The sequence below is a fragment of the Excalfactoria chinensis genome, chromosome 1, assembly GCF_039878825.1.
Source record: "Excalfactoria chinensis isolate bCotChi1 chromosome 1, bCotChi1.hap2, whole genome shotgun sequence".
Classification (NCBI taxonomy): domain Eukaryota; kingdom Metazoa; phylum Chordata; class Aves; order Galliformes; family Phasianidae; genus Excalfactoria; species Excalfactoria chinensis.
This window is the reverse complement of record NC_092825.1, coordinates 48,733,542-48,750,311: the sequence shown is the minus strand read 5'-3', so window position 1 is coordinate 48,750,311 and position 16,770 is coordinate 48,733,542. Positions and strand designations below refer to the sequence as shown.

At 45.2% G+C, this 16,770-nt stretch overlaps 3 protein-coding genes across 5 annotated transcripts; 1 reads left to right on the top strand and 2 right to left on the bottom strand.

The window, feature by feature from the left end:
- Positions 1-4,829, bottom strand: CIMIP4 (ciliary microtubule inner protein 4). The gene is made up of 5 exons (XM_072341683.1): positions 3,512-4,829; positions 2,332-2,948; positions 1,688-1,829; positions 370-480; positions 1-164 (listed from the first exon to the last, which is right to left on the bottom strand). The coding sequence occupies exons 2-5, from the start codon at positions 2,563-2,565 to the stop codon at positions 79-81; spliced, it is 573 nt and encodes a 190-aa protein (XP_072197784.1). The 5' UTR covers positions 2,566-2,948; positions 3,512-4,829; the 3' UTR covers positions 1-78.
- Positions 4,670-12,850, bottom strand: TST (thiosulfate sulfurtransferase). Its single transcript, XM_072341667.1, has 2 exons — positions 12,193-12,850; positions 4,670-6,295 (listed from the first exon to the last, which is right to left on the bottom strand). The coding sequence occupies exons 1-2, from the start codon at positions 12,776-12,778 to the stop codon at positions 5,997-5,999; spliced, it is 885 nt and encodes a 294-aa protein (XP_072197768.1). The 5' UTR covers positions 12,779-12,850; the 3' UTR covers positions 4,670-5,996.
- A 34-nt stretch (positions 12,851-12,884) lies between these two features.
- MPST (mercaptopyruvate sulfurtransferase) lies at positions 12,885-15,785 on the top strand. Of its 3 annotated transcripts, XM_072341629.1 has the most exons (4): positions 12,948-13,028; positions 13,234-13,389; positions 13,596-14,229; positions 14,780-15,785. In XM_072341629.1, exons 2-4 carry the CDS (start codon positions 13,387-13,389, stop codon positions 15,076-15,078), a joined length of 936 nt encoding a protein of 311 aa, XP_072197730.1. In that variant the 5' UTR covers positions 12,948-13,028; positions 13,234-13,386; the 3' UTR covers positions 15,079-15,785. The 3 variants fall into 3 exon arrangements, with proteins under 3 accessions (XP_072197740.1, XP_072197730.1, XP_072197752.1); XM_072341639.1 differs by lacking the exon at positions 13,234-13,389 and having other exon boundaries at positions 12,885-13,028; XM_072341651.1 differs by lacking the exon at positions 13,234-13,389 and having other exon boundaries at positions 12,999-13,095.
- The last annotated feature ends 985 nt before the right edge of the window (positions 15,786-16,770 follow it).

Below are 16,770 nucleotides of genomic sequence, written 5' to 3'. Positions count from 1 at the left end.
GGTGCTCTACATGGAGGTTTATTAGATGACTGAGGAAGATCACCTGGTGAATGCAGTTCAGTACTTAACCTTCATCATCTAGGGGTTGGCTTTTTTCTTCCCGTATTTATTTTCCAGTGCTTTCTGCAGGTTAAGATCTAAGGCATTCTTCTGATGCCACCTCCCTGTAAAGAAGAAAATGATGGTTCAGTCACAGTTTCCCTTCTAATGTTGTTATCCCTCGGGGATTTTTTTAATTGCAGAAATCCTCTCTTGTGTAAATGCCAATTTGTAGTCCTCACTCTTTGCCCAGATTCATCCATTTCCCTTGGCAGAAGCAGAACCCTTCTCAGGAAGTCAGCAACGTACTTTTCCTGGCAGATTCCATACCTAAATCATCAATCCTCCTCCCATGCCAGTTCCTGGGATCCCTGGTTGACTTCTGAATTACATCAGGGGTGTAGGAATCTTTCATCAAGCTTCTGCTTTCCAGTGGGCCACCTACAAGGAACAGTAAATGAGCAAATGTATGCAGATATCTCCCTAATGCAGTCCTGGAATTGAAGCAGGGGAGTAACACCAGCAGTTTCAAGGGCATGGGAAAAGTCATGTGTTGACTGCAATACCCTTGATCAGATGTGTGGCTCGGTGCTGAGTAGTAGTTTCATCATCACCCAGGAGGGAACTTATGTTCACCAGTGTATCTGCTTCTCATTCTTAAAGATGAGACATGTACAGCAAGGCTATCTCCTTTATTTGTATCCCAGTGCACTTTCTTTACTTAAGTGCCCGTCTGATCTCCCTTTGAATCTCCTCAACCAAGTGAGTAGCTTCCTACTCAGCATCACAGCTCCACAAAAAGCACCATTGCACCACTCCAGGCCTTTCTGAGCTCCTATTCTGCCATAATACTTACAATTAGCTCCTAACTGTGACTTCTCTGTTTGCTGCCTCTTGACTTCTGGCCATTTGGGGAGCATTATTTTTATTTTCTCCTCCTCAGTTTCTTTTATATTGTACCCTGTCCTTGATAATAACAATTTGGAGCTACTTGGGAGATGCTTCTCCTTTCTGTGTGACAAAGCCCAGGACAATGCAGTCTCCAATAGCTAACAGAGGTTTGAGAAGACATTTCAAAGGTTCATATCTCTAAATATCGTGAAGATAAGTAATGCTAGTATTGAAAATTGAGGTAATTTGAGACAAGAGATGACATGGCACATTGAATTCCAAATGGTGTCCATTTAGCTCTGAACAGGGAGAACTGGGGAGAACTGGGGTCAACAACTTCACTTTTTATGCCTTGGAAATTGAAGGGGAGAGGAGGAGAGGAGAGGAGAGGAGAGGAGAGGAGAGGAGAGGAGAGGAGAGGAGAGGAGAGGAGAGGAGAGGAGAGGAGAGGAGAGGAGAGGAGAGGAGAGGAGAGGAGAGGAGAGGAGAGGAGAGGAGAGGAGAGGAGAGGAGAGGAGAGGAGAGGAGAGGAGAGGAGAGGAGAGGAGAGGAGAGGAGAGGAGAGAGGAAAGAAGTATGTAGAAAGGGAGGCTCTAGTTTTCATTTCTTGGGAAAAGAGGGACTGTGGTTATCAAAGAAGTAAGAGGAAATGGGGGTCATCTACAGTCAGACCTCTATCCAAACCAATGCAGCTGCTCTGAGCACAACACAGACAGAACCAGCTTGAAGGTCAGGCATAGGTACAGGCATCCCTTACCTTGGAAGATATTTGATCTCAGGTTAAAACCCAGCTCGTTGAAATCACCAAATGACTCCAGCTTTTTTTTTAGCACCTCAGTGCGGTCACTGAGTCTTTTCTGTCCTATGATGAGTGCCGTCATGCACAGAGACCGCCGCTCCTGGAAACACAAACAGCAAGGAACAACCATCTTTCAATACTCCCTTTGTGCAAGAGACTCCTGGCATTTCCATCCCCACATAAGATTTTGAGCTACAACTAATCCCTGGGACTTGACTTTGCCCTTGAGCCTCCTTCGGCAGATTCTGTATGCACTGTAATTGCATGGGACATTTGGAAATGGTAAAATAAGTGCAAATCAGAAAGGGGCAGGGGTGTTGGGCTCTGGACTGAGACCAGGTGCCACCTTGTTTCACCTTGCTGAGCTACTACTCTGCCTGCCTATGGGAACCTTATAAATCAAAGGGTGATGGAAAAACAAAATGAAAAAAACCCAAAGAGGTGTGAAAGGATGTCTGTGGGACATGTCACCACCCCTTACCGTGAAGTCCCAAACCATCCCTCCTCTCTCTGCCCTATAGAAACTGCTAATATTTCACTCTGCACCATTAAACATCCTTCAGTATGCCATAAAGGAGACGTAAAACATCTTTCCTCAGTACCTCTTCATTGCCGCTAAGTTCATCTGCACTGGCAAATTTATTTTTGCTGTTGTCACGGGTCAAACTGTTTTTCTCCTCCAGAGGCTCCTTCCACTCCACTTTCATATCTGGCGCTACTGATGTCAGGGATTCATTTGTCTCCTTGGCTTTTTCACAGTTGGCTTTGGTTGGAGATCCAGGCGTTTTAGAACGTGGGGTTTGCCGCTGGCCTTCTAACTCTTTGCCAGTGGGCATGGATTTGGTGTTCTCTGCCTCCCTCTGCCTGGATGTGGCAGAGAGACTAGGAGTTCTGCTCCTGCTCCTTTGCTCAAGCCTCGCCCTTGTATTTTTGGTGGCAGAAGTATCTTCTCCTTCCTCTTCAAGTCGTCTTGAATGATGATTCTGTGTGTGGGGTGTTTTGGCTTGGAGATGCTGTTTACTCTGTCTTTTATTCTGAATAGCCTTTACAGAAGGAGATGCCTTGGATTTGATATGTGTGGAGTTCTTTGTTGTTCCCCGAGCTGCTGAGTTCTTGGAGATTTTGCAGGAGACTCTGCTGGGAGCTTTTTGGGATGTTCTCTGTCTGCTGGGACTTAAGCCTGCTGGAAGATGTTCCTTTTTCTCTTCCTCAGGTTCCACTTAAAGACAAAAGGCATAGCTCAATGAACTTGAAACTGTCTGGATGATTGATAGGGAGTAACATAAACAGAGCTGGAAAAAAGCCGGCATGTCACTCTGTCATTGGCAGACAACAAAAGAATTAAAGTCTCAAAGAGAGAAAGAAAGCAGAAACGAACAACAGTAGCTTTGTGTCAAATTTCATGCTGAACCAGAAGGTGCCTGAGTAATCTTAAACGTTTTTGATACATGAACAGGCGCAGAAATATACAAGTAAAAATCCTGTGGTCAGACATGCACACACAGGTCTGTATTTTCTTACATGTGGGTGTCTTTTCCAACTCATGATCATTGTCACATTCGTGAAGATGCATTTAGTGTCTGTCACTCATTAATACCTTGTTGATGAGTTTACTGAATAGCAGCAGCTTGCTGCACAGGGAGATAGAGAGATAAGTTGGGGAAAACACACTTGGAGATCTTAACCCACTGGCCTTCTCAGAAGGGGGAGAGGGAATGACACACTGCATGTACTGCAAAGCAAGCTGTGGAGGAGGGACAGCTTCACTGCCATCTTGCTTACCTGATGCATTGTTGGAAGGCACAGAGTCACTTTGGGCCACATCAAGTCTGGGGGATGCTGGGGCCTTCGTGATTGCCTTAGAAGAAAAACAAATGCTGTGTCAGGTGCTGAGAAGGGAATTAATGGGATGGTGGCCTTGCTCCTCTGCTCATCTTTTGGCGACTTAATTCTCAAGCAAATGGAGCATAGCCAGTTTCACTCAAGTGAACCCTGTGACAGGTTAGAGCTGAAGCCATGCTCTATGATGGTGAACGTGTTGTTTGTGAGTCTGCTGGCACTAGCATCAATACAAAAGTGATCTGGATCAGGCAGGGATATATACGTCTGCATTTGTCAAATGAGCTCAGGGTATGTCATACATGCTTTGTTTCTGCTCTTAAGGCTGACAGACACCAGCTGAGGGGGCAGGAAACCCACTGCTTCAAAGTTAGCCCATGGGAACAAACAGGGCTGATTTGAGCCAGCAACTTCTTCCACACTACACCAGTACTTTGCACCAGCGTGTCTGGTACAACACTGGGATCGTGAAACTGGAGCTGCTGTGTAAGTCAGACTCCAAATAGAAAAACGCCTCGATATGCAAAGAAAGTAGCCCTGACTCACATGGCGGCATCTGCTTCTTTTCTGTATTGCTTTTATAGAAGAGATAAACATTTAAACACGCACAGGAATCTGTGTTTCTAAATAAACTGTGTTAACTCCCACCTCCTACTTAAAACAAAATCGTGTCTGTTATTATTACTATATTCGGCGGAGAGAACATTGCAGTTCACTGTTGTAGAAATTCCTTCTCTCTCCATTTCAGTGCCCCTCTTTCAATGAAGCAGAATTTCTGAGAATGGAAGCAGTGCTCTAATATCTCAAGCCCCATTCACTAATAACCTCCATTTCCTCAGTTCATGCTGGACAAAACGATGCTGAAGTCCTGCAATTGCCCTCACTTTCCTTACTTGTAATTGGATTTGACTTTATGGCTATTGTTAATTGTTCGTTTTACTTTTGAGCCAGAAGGTCCAAAGTCAAAACACCATTCTGAGACTCCTAAATCTTAATATGAAGGACTCTAAGATCATTTTGCTGTCCTTCTAGATAACAAACACCACAGAACTATGTCTACTTATTCCTTTGCTAAGCCAATTATGCGAGGGACAATACATGACATACCAGAAAAGACATTTATTGATCAAACAGACAAAAATGATTAAATTTGATACCTCCTTCTGAACAAAAGAACAAAAGAAGAGTGTTTCTATAGTCTACGTCTTTCTTTACATAGAGCCATGGAGGAAATACAGGTGTACAAATCAGCAGGCCATTCTCACCCAGCCAACAGATGTGATCAAGCATGGTCTTATATGTCTTCTGCATCTGGCTCGGCCTCCAAAATATGAGGATATTTAATTGACTTTCCAGACCTGAGAAGTTCCATAGGTGTTACAATGTAGTGGGATCATTTCTATCCTTCTTTTCTTTCTTTCTTTTTTTTTTCTCTCGCCAATATAGAAAAGATCTAAGGTTTAACAAGGGGCAGAGGCCCTTCCATAATTACCACTCTCACCTGGTCCATGGTCCCTGATGTGGTGCCACGGTGGTTCCTGCAAGCAGGCAGGTCCCTCTGGGTATGGAGGTGGTCTGAAGGTTGAAAGGAGGGAACAGTTGCTAGGGAACAACCCTACCTCTGTCTATGAGCTGTGGTCACCATGGGAACCAGAAGAAACAGGACAAGGATGAGCAGCATCCTTGCTGATCAAAAACCAAAACCAAAACCAAGCCAACAAAACCAGAAAAAAAAATAAATATCCAAAAAAACAGCATAGGAAAAAGAGTAAAAGACTCATGCCTGTGTCTGTAAGTCTTCACTACATGCATAGGATTTCTTGGAGATTTTCAGGAGGTAATCCTGATTACGAACAAGACAATTTCAGCAGAACTGGATCTTATACCGTTTCCAGATGGTTCATGTGAGCTCAATGATCCCCATCAGAGAGGCAGGGAAAGGTGTCCCCATTTTCCACATTGGAAAAGGGAGTTGGTTGGCTGTCAAATAGCACCACATCCAGTCAATAATAGAATCAAAGCCTGGCTCTCCTGTACTCAGCACGCAGAGCTATAATTTAATCCCAGAGTTTTCATCTGCTGCACTACACCGTGGACTTGCATCCTCATAAGGCCACAAGAATTTCTGGAAGCCTCAAGGGAGGAGAACAAATCTCCCTCAGTGCTGCAAAGCTGCTTTTCCCACCCAGCACAAAGAAGTCAGGGGCAACAGAAAATGATTAGAGACGTTTGTAAGTGCATTATTTTAGAAGCAGATTTTATTTCATTGTGAGAAACTGCAAGCTGTGATAGAAAATTTATGATTACTCCGAGAAAAATCGGCAAAATATTAGTCAGCATGATTTCTTTTTTTCCCCTTCCTTTTTCTACCTCCTCCCTTTCCTTTCTGCACCCTGGGCTACAGACAGCCTAAGGAACAACTCTCCCTCTAGCCCTTGTTGCGCTTCACCTCAGTGACCTTGTACTGAGGTGGGGCACGGTGGAACCATTCGGACCAGGAGCCATCATAAACTGCCACATCAGGCTTGCCACAGAGGTAGGCTGCCAAGGCAATGTGACATGCTGTGACACCTTTGCGGCATGTGGCAGTCAGTGGCTTTGAGAGATCCACTTTCTTCTCGCGGAACATCTGCTGAATCTCCTCAATACTCTTCTCATGGCCACTTTCTGATAGGAATGTTTTGAAGGGCATGTTCACAGCACCAGGGATGTGACCAGATTCCAGCCCTACGAGAGTGAACAAGAAGACAAAATATGAAAAAGGAGGCACTTATGTAGGTGACGAAGGACACCTATAAATGAGACACAGCTGCAGATACTCCCTAAGTTGCTCAGTTGTTTCAGGTGGTGATGGAGATGCAAAGCAGTATGGGGCTAAAAAGAGGGCTAAAGTTATTTGTTTCCCCCTGAAAGCAATAGGAGGTAGGAATCTGAAAGCCTTGGCAGCCCTAGATATGACACGAATCAACCACCACAGGAAAGATCCTAGCAAACATGTTAAACACACCTGCATAAAGAGAAACATGGCAGTATATTTCTGACCTTCCCTAAGTATGCCAGCAGCATGTAGGGACACCGCTTTCAGAAGCATGATATGTGGCTTTCTATGTGAAATTTGTGAAGGTAGTTCTCTGTTTAAAGTTTATTTCTGTGACACATTAAAATCATGCTTCAGAAATGTAAAGCAACCTTTAAGTGATAGACATTACTGATAGGGCAGATATACCAGGGCAGTAGAGTCAGAGGAGTAAGAATTTAGAGTTTTTATCACTTCTTATATCTACCTCATGGATGAAATCAGCGTGAGTTCTGTTTCTCTACTGGTATAACTAACCAGATAAGCTGGTTCTTACATCTCAAGAACGAGCTCCCTAGAGAGAAGCACGTACAAAAATACAACAGATGAGATTTTCATCACATCCTTGAAACACTCACCGTAGGTTTAATCGAAGTCTATTACATTCAACCCAAGTTTTTCCACTGACTTTGAAAAGCTTTAGATCAAGCCTTGTCAAAGCAGGAAACATTAAGTATTACCTTGAATGGCTCCTCGCTAGGTTTGAATTTCTAACAAGATAGCCCTGGGAAAGTTGCAAAAAATGGTAATCTCTCATTTATAGCTTTCCATTTCCCTAAGGCATTAGAGTAGCTGATCTCAGGAGATGGGAAGAGATTGGAGCAGAAATCTTTGCTGTAGCCAAAAGATTAAAGTAACATATGGTTAGAGACTGGCATCACCATAATGATGCTGCAGTTTCATCGCTCATGCAAAATGATGCCATGACACGACAGGACATGCCACAAGGAAACAGGATTATAAAGTGCTGTTTAAGAGGGGATTTTTGCTCAGCGGGGCAAAAGTAGGAGCTTATAGACAGCCAAAGCTATCTCTAGACAGCAAAATCTTTCACTGTTCAAGACGGACCCTCATTGTCTCTTGATTCATCCTGAGTGTTGTACAAACCTGACACTGCTGCACCAACATAGATGAGACTGTGAACCACATAACTGTAGCCTCATACCATCCTGGGGCAATGGGGAAGTATTCTAAGGTCAAGAAGTCCTGGGGGCTGAACTAGAGAGGCCAGCCCTTGCTGAAAGAAGCTTGCTGGGTCACTGATTCAGTTTTCAGCTGTTCCAGGTCTAATGGCCATGATAGTCCACAATACGTACATTTGCATCCTCTTACTGGAGACCACAGTCTTATATTCACCACCTTGAAACAAATATTTAGTTAGAAAAGTCTCATTTTAGAGTATTTTGGCTTTCATCTGTAGAGACATTCAAAAGTTTGTGAGTCAGAAAGACCAGTGCTCATGCTCTGCAAGTGAAAGTTGGGGAAATCTGTAGAAACAGCACTTACTCTTGTGTGTGGGTGCTCAGCTAAACAAACCAGCTGACACTGCACAATCACAGCTCCTTGGACTGCTGAAGAAGTGCTCTTGAGTGGCTGAGGAAGTTTTATCAGCTCCCTCTCTTCTAGCTCCCTCCCTTGAGCATCAAACTGTACATGTGTTACTTGCCCCCACCTCACACTGAGATAATAATGGTCCCCTTAACCTTATGTCCAAAGTATCAGTGAGGCTCAAGTGGATCAAATCTACTTTGAAGCTGCTTCCAATAGCTGGACGTAAGGATCAAACATTACATCCATGCGTATGTGTTTCCTTTTCTCTAACTTTGCAAATCAATTCTGTTTTCAAATGAATTGAGCCCTTAGTAGGAGCGCAAGTTTACCAAGGTATTTTATTCAATTCTGCCTTCATTTCAAATATGTTTCCTTGAAAGGTTTTTTGAAACCATTACAGTCTATTGATGTTACATTATTAGAGCAACAGTTACACAGGCCATCCTGTACCTTCTATCCAAGTAAAAATACGAGCCTTGCTAGTGTTTCTCTCCTGCAAAACCATCTGCCTCACAGATTTGAGCACATGGATATCTTTTTGGTTATATACTCCATTTAAAAATGATCATTTCTGCCTCTCTCCCCTTCCTGTGCTACCCTTCACACTACTCTATAATAGACGATATCCTCAGAGGGAAAAAAAAACCAATAATGACAACAGAAAACACTAGATCAAAATACTATGCATGTCCGAAATACCCCAAACATCCAGAAAACTTAAATTATCTAACAGCACAACCTCAGTATAATTCTGAAGCTGTACACAGTCTTTCACCTGAAAACCCAACTAACTGCATAGCAATCTTATTTACTCTCTCTCTCTCTCCTTGTTCTCTTTTTTATTCACTTTGCTCCAGCAGTTTTTGTTGTTTTAGTTTCCTTTGCCAAGTCTCTCTCACTCAGCTTGGCTTCTGGCAGTTCTTCCTCACACTTTGTAACCCGCAATATGTTATCTTCTTCACTGTTTAATCCCTTTTTCCACATCTGTTAGGTTCTTTGCTTAAACCTCTCTTTTTTATTGGCTATTTATCTAGCTAAGAGTACAGTTCCTTCTCTCCAGACTTTCCCTTTGTGACAAAAGCTCCAAATGGAATTTCTTCTGGGCAAAAAGATAAAAGATGTGCCTTGTCCACATTTAACTCCCTGCGGTCCTGGAGTTAGCAGAGTACAAATAGTTGTTCCCTCCAAAATCCCCCTGTTGCCAACTTCTTTCTCTCTCTTCCACTCAGACTGTATGTTTTCAAATGGACCGTTTTATTCCATATTCTATTAATGATTACATCCGACCTAATGTGAACTCACTGGAAGGAACACTTTAAGTTCAGTCCTGGCCTGATACATTCTTGTAGCCAGATCAGGAAGCCTTTGCCAGCAGTGTCAAAACACTGTGCATGTATATGGCCAGAAGAGTTGACTTGAAGAACTGTCATGATGCTCATTGTGGCACCTGAGGTTTGTCTGTCCAGTCTTTGACTGTAAGCTCTTGTGAAATGAAACAGACTCTGAAAGTCTCACTCTCCATGTTGTGCCTCAAGTACTGCTTCACAAACAATGTAGAGTCAGTGTGCATTATGCTACAGGCTCCTCTTGGAGAAGAGAGGGATATAGTAGGAACATCTCATTCTCCCTCCCACTGCCATGGAACGTTCAAGCTGAGCAAAAGCTTTGTCTGGGAGATCTGAGAGCTTGGAAAATGGGCAGAACCCAAAGAGCAGGGTATGTGAATGGGAGACAGGGACACAGGTACCTCCAGGGACACAGCAGCATGTAGGAACACTTAACCACTTAGATCAGCTATAGATGCACACCACGTACAAACACCAGAGCTTCTTTTTCATCCAAAGCAATACTTGTATTTAAGACCTATGACATCCAGCTTAAAGACACATCCTTTATCTTTCTCCACCCTGGCAACCTGTGTAAACCTCTACCAGCAAGTAAAAATGAAACATATTTCATGGCTTATTTCAAACATTACAGAGACCTAATTCCTATCAAGGTAATGGTTATATAAGAATAAAACAGGGACAGCTAATTCCTACCACAAGGAGCTGAAAAAATTAAACAGACAAAAGAGTCAGCTGAAATTAGCCTCTTCTGGAGATGGAGTTCATGGAACTGGAGAGATTAATGGACTTAATTAGGAAGTCAAGAGCTGAGGCAATAATTAAACTGAAATCACCTAAGAACACATTAAGTTCCTTAACCTCAAGACCATTCTTCTTTTCTAAATTGCAGGCTTCGTTTCTCCTCCCTGATTGAATGACCCCTGTAATTAATCAGCGCTGATTTCAAATTGCTCTTTTAGGTGTAAGCACTACCTTTTACCTACCACTGGTTGTAGCGCAGCTATTGGCTGGCTTGGCTCAGAAAGCTGTCGAGCTCTTGCAGAATGAGCAGCTGCAGATGGAGTGCTTACCCTGCTGGATCTGCTGTGGGAAGCAGAACTGGACTACCACAAATAAACTGTTTCATGCTGACTCACTTCAAAGGAAAAATCTGTTTCCAAGATGCTGTCAGAGGCTGCAGTATTTGTCACCCGGTGACAACTCCCACTTTGGGAATGAGAATATGAAATTCATCACCTCCATCAGCAAGGAATGCTTTATTCATGTTTTGAGGTTAAAATTCAGCCTTCACTTTGATGGGCTGTAGTAGACAAGAAAACAGAATGAGCAATAAGCCTAACTACCTTCTGTCTCTGCAACAGCCTACTCTGTCACTCCTGCAAACCCTACTACCTTTACAGTGCCTAGCAGTGGTCAAGCACGTTTGGGGTTCACCACAGACACTTGGGCACTTAGTATCTAAAGAGGAACTATAAGAAAGAAGTGGACAGACTCATTAGCAGGGTCACTTGTGATACGACAGAGCAGAGATTTAGACTGGATGCAAGGAAGAAGTTTTCTACAGTATGGGTAGTGAAACACTGCAATAGCTTGCCCAGAGAGGTGGTGGATGCCCCATCCATGCAGACATCCAAGGTCAGGCTAGGGGGGCTCTGAGCACCCTGATGGAGCTGTGGGTGTCCCTGTTCATTGGAGTTGGATCAAATGGCCTTTAAGGGTCCTTTCCAACTCAAATGATTCTGATTTTATGTGTACACAGCCATTACAGCCAAACAGTTTTCAGGTTTGGGTTGTGGGAGTTTATTTCAGGATGAGACCCTTTGAGCTTAGGACACAATGTCCCACTCAGTGGCTGTAAAGCAGCACGTGCAATGAAAACTCTGCAAGCCCATCTGCAACGCAGAAGCACAGCACAGCCATTGGACCGTGTAAGCCTGTTACACATCCACTCCTGTGGAGCATACTGTAGCTGCAACCAAACTACTGCTGCTGCGTTTTTTCCTTTTGTTTTTAAAACACCCACTTTTTAAACCGTTTTAAGTGACTCTGATCTTAATAAAAGTTATTTTGCAGTACACCAAGGTTTAAGTTATGCAATACAGGCCTCCTTTAGGAACTGACTCCATTTTTTTTCCAGGCACAGTGCTGCACCAGCTGTCTCCATTGCACAGCAGCTCTTCCACCTCTATTGCTTGCGTGTCCAGTGATTGAGGTAACAAAATCAATGTTAGTTCCTGTTATTTGCATACAAAAAGAGACAGGGTGATTGCACAGACACAGAACATCCTAAGTAGCAAGAGACCCACAAGGATCATTGAGTCCAGTTCTTGCCTCTGTGTCTGAGATGTGTTTAGGGCTTTCCTTTCTTGTTAAGATTTATGGCAGAGAGCAGAAGCACAGTGATTAAGACCAGAAGTTCTCTACTTGTTGGGAGTCAGAGCAATAAGGAAAATATCTCTTGAGTTACAGCACTGCCTGAACCAAACTGGGCTTTCGCTAGTGCATTCATTAATGTGAGAAGTGCCTGGATTAATATTGAACACTTGCGCACATCTGATAGTAACAGATTAAGCCCAAAAGAAACCCCTGGAAGCTCTCATCTCCCATTCTGCATTCTGGAGCCAACTGACTGCAGACTTCTGGGTGTTTTCCATTCCCTTTTCTGCTATTTTCTCCTACAGCTTTACAACAAATTACAAGAAAAAGCATCCAGTGAGGGTGCTGGAATCCAAGTGCTCAAACGCAGATCCCTTAAGGTAAATCCATGAGTTGGGTTGAGGCATGCCTGCTGGTTGGGAGAAGCAGTTCCACCACCAACGCTCATGCTGCTACAACGCAGGGAGCAGGTGCTGTTCCCTCTACTTTACCTTGGTCCAGCTCAGTGCCCTGAAACCGGCCCGCAGGGCGGGAATCCACCACCTGGAACTTCTTGGACCCCACGTTCTCCATCATCTCCTCGAAGGTCTTTAGCAGGGTTTTGTCCAGCTTGGCCTTAAAGACCGCTGGTGTGGGCTGGCTGAGCTCCGCCGTCACAGGGTGGCCTTCCTTCACCCAGTTCTTGAAGCCACCGTTCAGCACGGAGACCTCACGATGCCCGAAGGCTCGAAACATCCACCAGGCTCGGGGGGCATAGAAGGTGCCCAGCTCGTCACCGTCATACACCACCACGTGGGTGTCGTTGCCGACCCCCAGGCGCCCCACGTAGTCGGCGAAGTGGGCCTCGCTCGGCAGCATGAAATCATACGGGGAGGACTTATCGCGGCACTCCTCGATGTCGAAGAAGGACGCGCCGGGAATGTGCCTCTCCCTGAACTCCTGCCGGGCGTTGCGCTCTTGCGGGGGGTACCAGGAGGCATCCAGTACCCGCAGCCCGGCCCCGACCCTGCCGGCCCGCACGGCCTCGGACAGCCACTTGGCGCTGACCAGCGCGCGGCCCAAGGCCTGCGCCGCCATCTCGGAGCACCGAGGCCGAGGACCGAAGCGGCGGCCGCAATGGGCCGGGCCGCGGGAGGGGGCGCGGCCAATCAGCCTGTACGGGCGGAGCGAGGCCCACCGCTCCACACACACACACACACACACACACACAAAATGGCGGCAGGGGGGCGGGAGGCACCGCCCCGCTGGGAGGGTCCTGGCTGCCACCCCCTGAAGCGGCATAGGCCGAGGCTATCAGGGAGCTGCTCGGCAGAGGCCCGGCGCGGAGGTACAGGGCCTTGTGCATTCACCCTCTGTGCGCGGGGTGCTCGGGGTGGTTGGCATCAGGGCGATAGGTGGGCTGTCCTCAGGGTCCTTGGGGCTACCTTGCTCCCTTGGTGCTGCTGTCAGTGCTGGATGTGAAAGGGCCTGGGCGTAGCTGCTCTGCTTGGTGCAAAGCTTGGGTTCAGCTCTGCGTGATTCTTTATCCCCAGGGCTGGAGCATTGTGCCAGCAGAGGTTCGGATTGGATATTAAGAAAGATTTCTTGGAAAGAGCGGTGCTGCAGTGGCACAGGCTGCCCAGGCAGGTGGTGCAGTCACCGTCCCTGGAGGTGTTCCAGAGCCGTGTGGATGTGGCACTGAGGACATGGTTAGTGGGCATGGTGGGGATGGGCTGGCGGTTGAACCGGATGGTCTTTGTGGTCTTTTCCAACCTTAATGATTCTGTGATTGCAAACTTATCACTGTAGTCTTAGCTAGCATCTCAGTGCACACACAGGGCTTTGGTACCTAAATATGTATTTGGTTACTTTTTGTGAGGTTGGCCTCTAATTTGTAGCTTTCTTGCTTTTGCAGGCAGGTGTCTCAGGTAATTCCAGACAGGATTTGGGAGCGATGTCGCAACAACTCCTCTACCGTGCTCTGGTCTCTGCAAAATGGCTTTCAGAAGCCATCAAGTCCAAACAAACTGGACAGGCTTTGAAGGTTGTGGATGCATCCTGGTATTTGCCGAAGATGAAGCGTGACCCAAAACAGGAGTTTGAGGAGCGCCATATCCCTGGTGCGGTTTTCTTTGACATTGACCAGTGCAGTGATCGTACTTCACCTTACGATCACATGATGCCTAAGGCCAATGAGTTTGCTGAGTATGTGGGGAAGCTGGGCGTAGGGAATGACTCCCATGTTGTGGTGTATGATGGCAGTGACCAAGGGCTCTTCTCAGCACCACGGGTGTGGTGGATGTTCCGAGTCTTTGGACATGAAGCAGTTTCCCTTCTAGATGGTGGCCTGAAGAACTGGCTGCGAGAGGGATTTTCAGTGAGCTCTGGGAAAACCCAGGTAGCTCCAGTTGATTTCCATGCCACCTTGGACAAGTGCATGGTGAAAACCTACGAGGACATCTTAGATAACATGGATTCCCATCGCTTCCAAGTCGTGGATGCACGCGTTGAAGGACGGTTCCGGGGAATAGAGCCAGAGCCCCGAGATGGTAATGTGCCTGCACAGATACTGGCATAGTGAGCCAGGGTAGTAGGGAGACTTAAGGTGTTCTAGGTTTGACTCCTGTAGAGGTAGGGCTCGGAAACATTGTTCTCTTTAATGGAGTAGTACTCGAAACAATGTATTCACTTTTTCTCTCTGCCCTTTGACTGGCTGCTGTTCTTTGAAAACTCTGGAGTGGGGAAGCTCTGGGGGTTGGTTGGTTGGTTTTGTTTTTCTTGAAGGGCTGGGATGAGGAAAGCAGTTCTCATACACCTCAAAGATGTGTGTCGATCTCTCCATGTACTGGTGCTTCTCTTCCATTGGTAGAGCCTGTGGTAGTGCTTCAATGAGAGATTGCAGCATGGGTTTCTCTGATGGAGGGAAGATGTGGAGAGAACTGAGAGGAAGAACAGAACTTTAACAAAAATTATTATGTTTTTTGTTTAGACAAAATACATTAAACAGTAAATACCCCTTGTGAAATACAGAATGAGTTTTGCACTAGAATGCTCCTAGACAGTAGAAGTTAATTCCTATGTGTTCTGCTTTTCTTTCAGGAATAGAGCCTGGTCATATCCCTGGCTCCCTGAACATTCCCTTCACCAGTTTCCTCACGGAGTCTGGATTAGAGAAGACTCCAGAGCAGATCAGAAGTCTGTTCCAAGAGAAGAAAGTGGACCTCTCAAAGCCTCTGGTAGCTACGTGTGGCTCTGGGGTCACTGCCTGCCATGTGGCTCTGGGGGCATACCTCTGTGGCAAACCAGATGTTGCCGTGTATGATGGGGCCTGGGTGGAATGGTACATGAGGGCACAGCCTGAAAATATTATTTCTGAGGGAAAGGGGAAGACTGTGTAATGAGCTGCTTCGTCTCTTAGTCATATGGATAATCTGCCTTGAAACTGTATTTGGGAAAAGATGAGTTTGTATGTTCCTGATTATGTGTCATAAGGTGAAGGTGTTGGGGAACATGTATTGGCATGTGGTGCTTCACACTTTTGCCTTCTCTGATCCTTTGGGAGCATAAAGATGACCTGACCAGTCTGCTCTAGGTGACCATGCATGAGCAGGCGGTTTGTCCAAGATGATCTCCAGAGCTCTCTTCCAACCTCAACCATCCTGTGGATCTGTGACCTCTTTGCAGTTTCATATGGAGAGAGCATTGGTGGTAGTGTGGGAATGTTACTGTGTCAAGCTAAGCTTATGACTCAAGACATTCACTATGTTTAGTCACAGGATGGTCGTATTCGTATAGCTGTGCCTCATGGTCTTACTCTCTGCCTCTGTCCTAGAAGCCAGTCGTACATATCAGGGCTGTTTTGGGTGAAAAGCCCAAGGAGAACAAATAATAAAGCTTTTAAGGGAGGAAGTGTGGTTTCCAAGTTGGCACTTATCAAGGTTAGAGATTTAGTTTGCATTTCTTCTTGTATTTGGAGTCTTAAATGCAATGTGTATATTTTAGCCAATTTTGTACCCCCACTGATCAAAAATTCCCCCCCCTTAAAGAAATAATAATAATTCTGGACTTTTAAAAAGGAGCAAATAAACATTTGTTTCAAGGTCTTTCTGCTGAATGGAACTTATCTAAGTGTTGCTTGGATGAATTCTTTCCAGGAAATTGTTTAGATTATGGGGTGGTTCCTTCTTCCTTCTTATGTGGGTAGAGGCTCCATTTTTGTGTATCTCCTGTGGAGTAAAGGATTCTGCTGTTCAGATGATTTCTTCTTTTTTCCTGCCCACCCACTCACACATTATGCCCCTTTTCCATCATCCTTCCCCCCCCCCCCCCCCCCCTACTTCCAGTGATTGAAAACATTAAATTTCTTTGGTTGCATTTTGTCTAGCAACTCAACTCCTTAGGGTCTTAGGGCTGACACTGCAGCAAGCACTGAGTATACAGAGTACACAGGAGGCTGAAACAAGTGATTTTTAAGGAGGGAGAGCAAGACTCAGATTAGAATCAAATAATAAAACTTTATATTTGCCAGCTTCCATGTAACTCTTTGGGATTCAACTTCCCAAAAGAGCTTCTTTTTGCAGATTGCATCACAGCTTGAAAATTATGAAAGCTTACCATTCTGGATCAGCTCCTCATCTAATTGGCTGTTTAATTTTATTCTTCCTGCTAGGGAAAGATTTTCTACTCCCATGCTTTATGGATTTCCCCACCCATCTAATTGCAGTGTTTGCAAAGGCTGGTAGCAACACTTTGCTTTAATCCAAGTGGGGTAATTTTCTAGCAACTGTTTCCTGCAGTAGAAAGGGAGGAACCGATCCATATGTCATGTAGGACATCTGATGCTTTTTCTAACTGGTGGCACTTGAAAAAGGCTTCTTAAGTTGAATTATGGTGCTGGGCTAAAAATGGAAGGATAAGCACTGGTGTGGATCAGCTGGTAGGTTCTAAACTTTCTCTGGTTGGGCATCCCAGTGTGAACAACAAGAACCCTGTTTTTTAAGACACACCTTAAATATGTTTGTACAGACAGCATTGTCTTATATGTGATCTCATAAGAGGCATGACCTCTGACATCTTTTCAGCATTTTTAG

Excerpts from the sequence above, each read along its gene's own strand:
- TST (XM_072341667.1), bottom strand. The coding sequence starts at position 12,778 with ATGGCGGCGCAGGCCTTGGGCCGCGCGCTGGTCAGCGCCAAGTGGCTG. Across the intron at positions 6,296-12,192 it reads GGGCACTGAGCTGGACCAAG|GGCTGGAATCTGGTCACATC; the intron begins GTAAAGTAGAGG and ends TCACTCTCGTAG.
- MPST (XM_072341629.1), top strand. Across the intron at positions 14,230-14,779 it reads AGAGCCAGAGCCCCGAGATG|GAATAGAGCCTGGTCATATC; the intron begins GTAATGTGCCTG and ends CTTTTCTTTCAG.
- CIMIP4 (XM_072341683.1), bottom strand. The coding sequence starts at position 2,565 with ATGCCCACTGGCAAAGAGTTAGAAGGCCAGCGGCAAACCCCACGTTCT. Across the intron at positions 1,830-2,331 it reads AACTTAGCGGCAATGAAGAG|GAGCGGCGGTCTCTGTGCAT; the intron begins GTACTGAGGAAA and ends TTGTGTTTCCAG. Across the intron at positions 165-369 it reads GAGGAGGATTGATGATTTAG|GGAGGTGGCATCAGAAGAAT; the intron begins GTATGGAATCTG and ends TCTTCTTTACAG.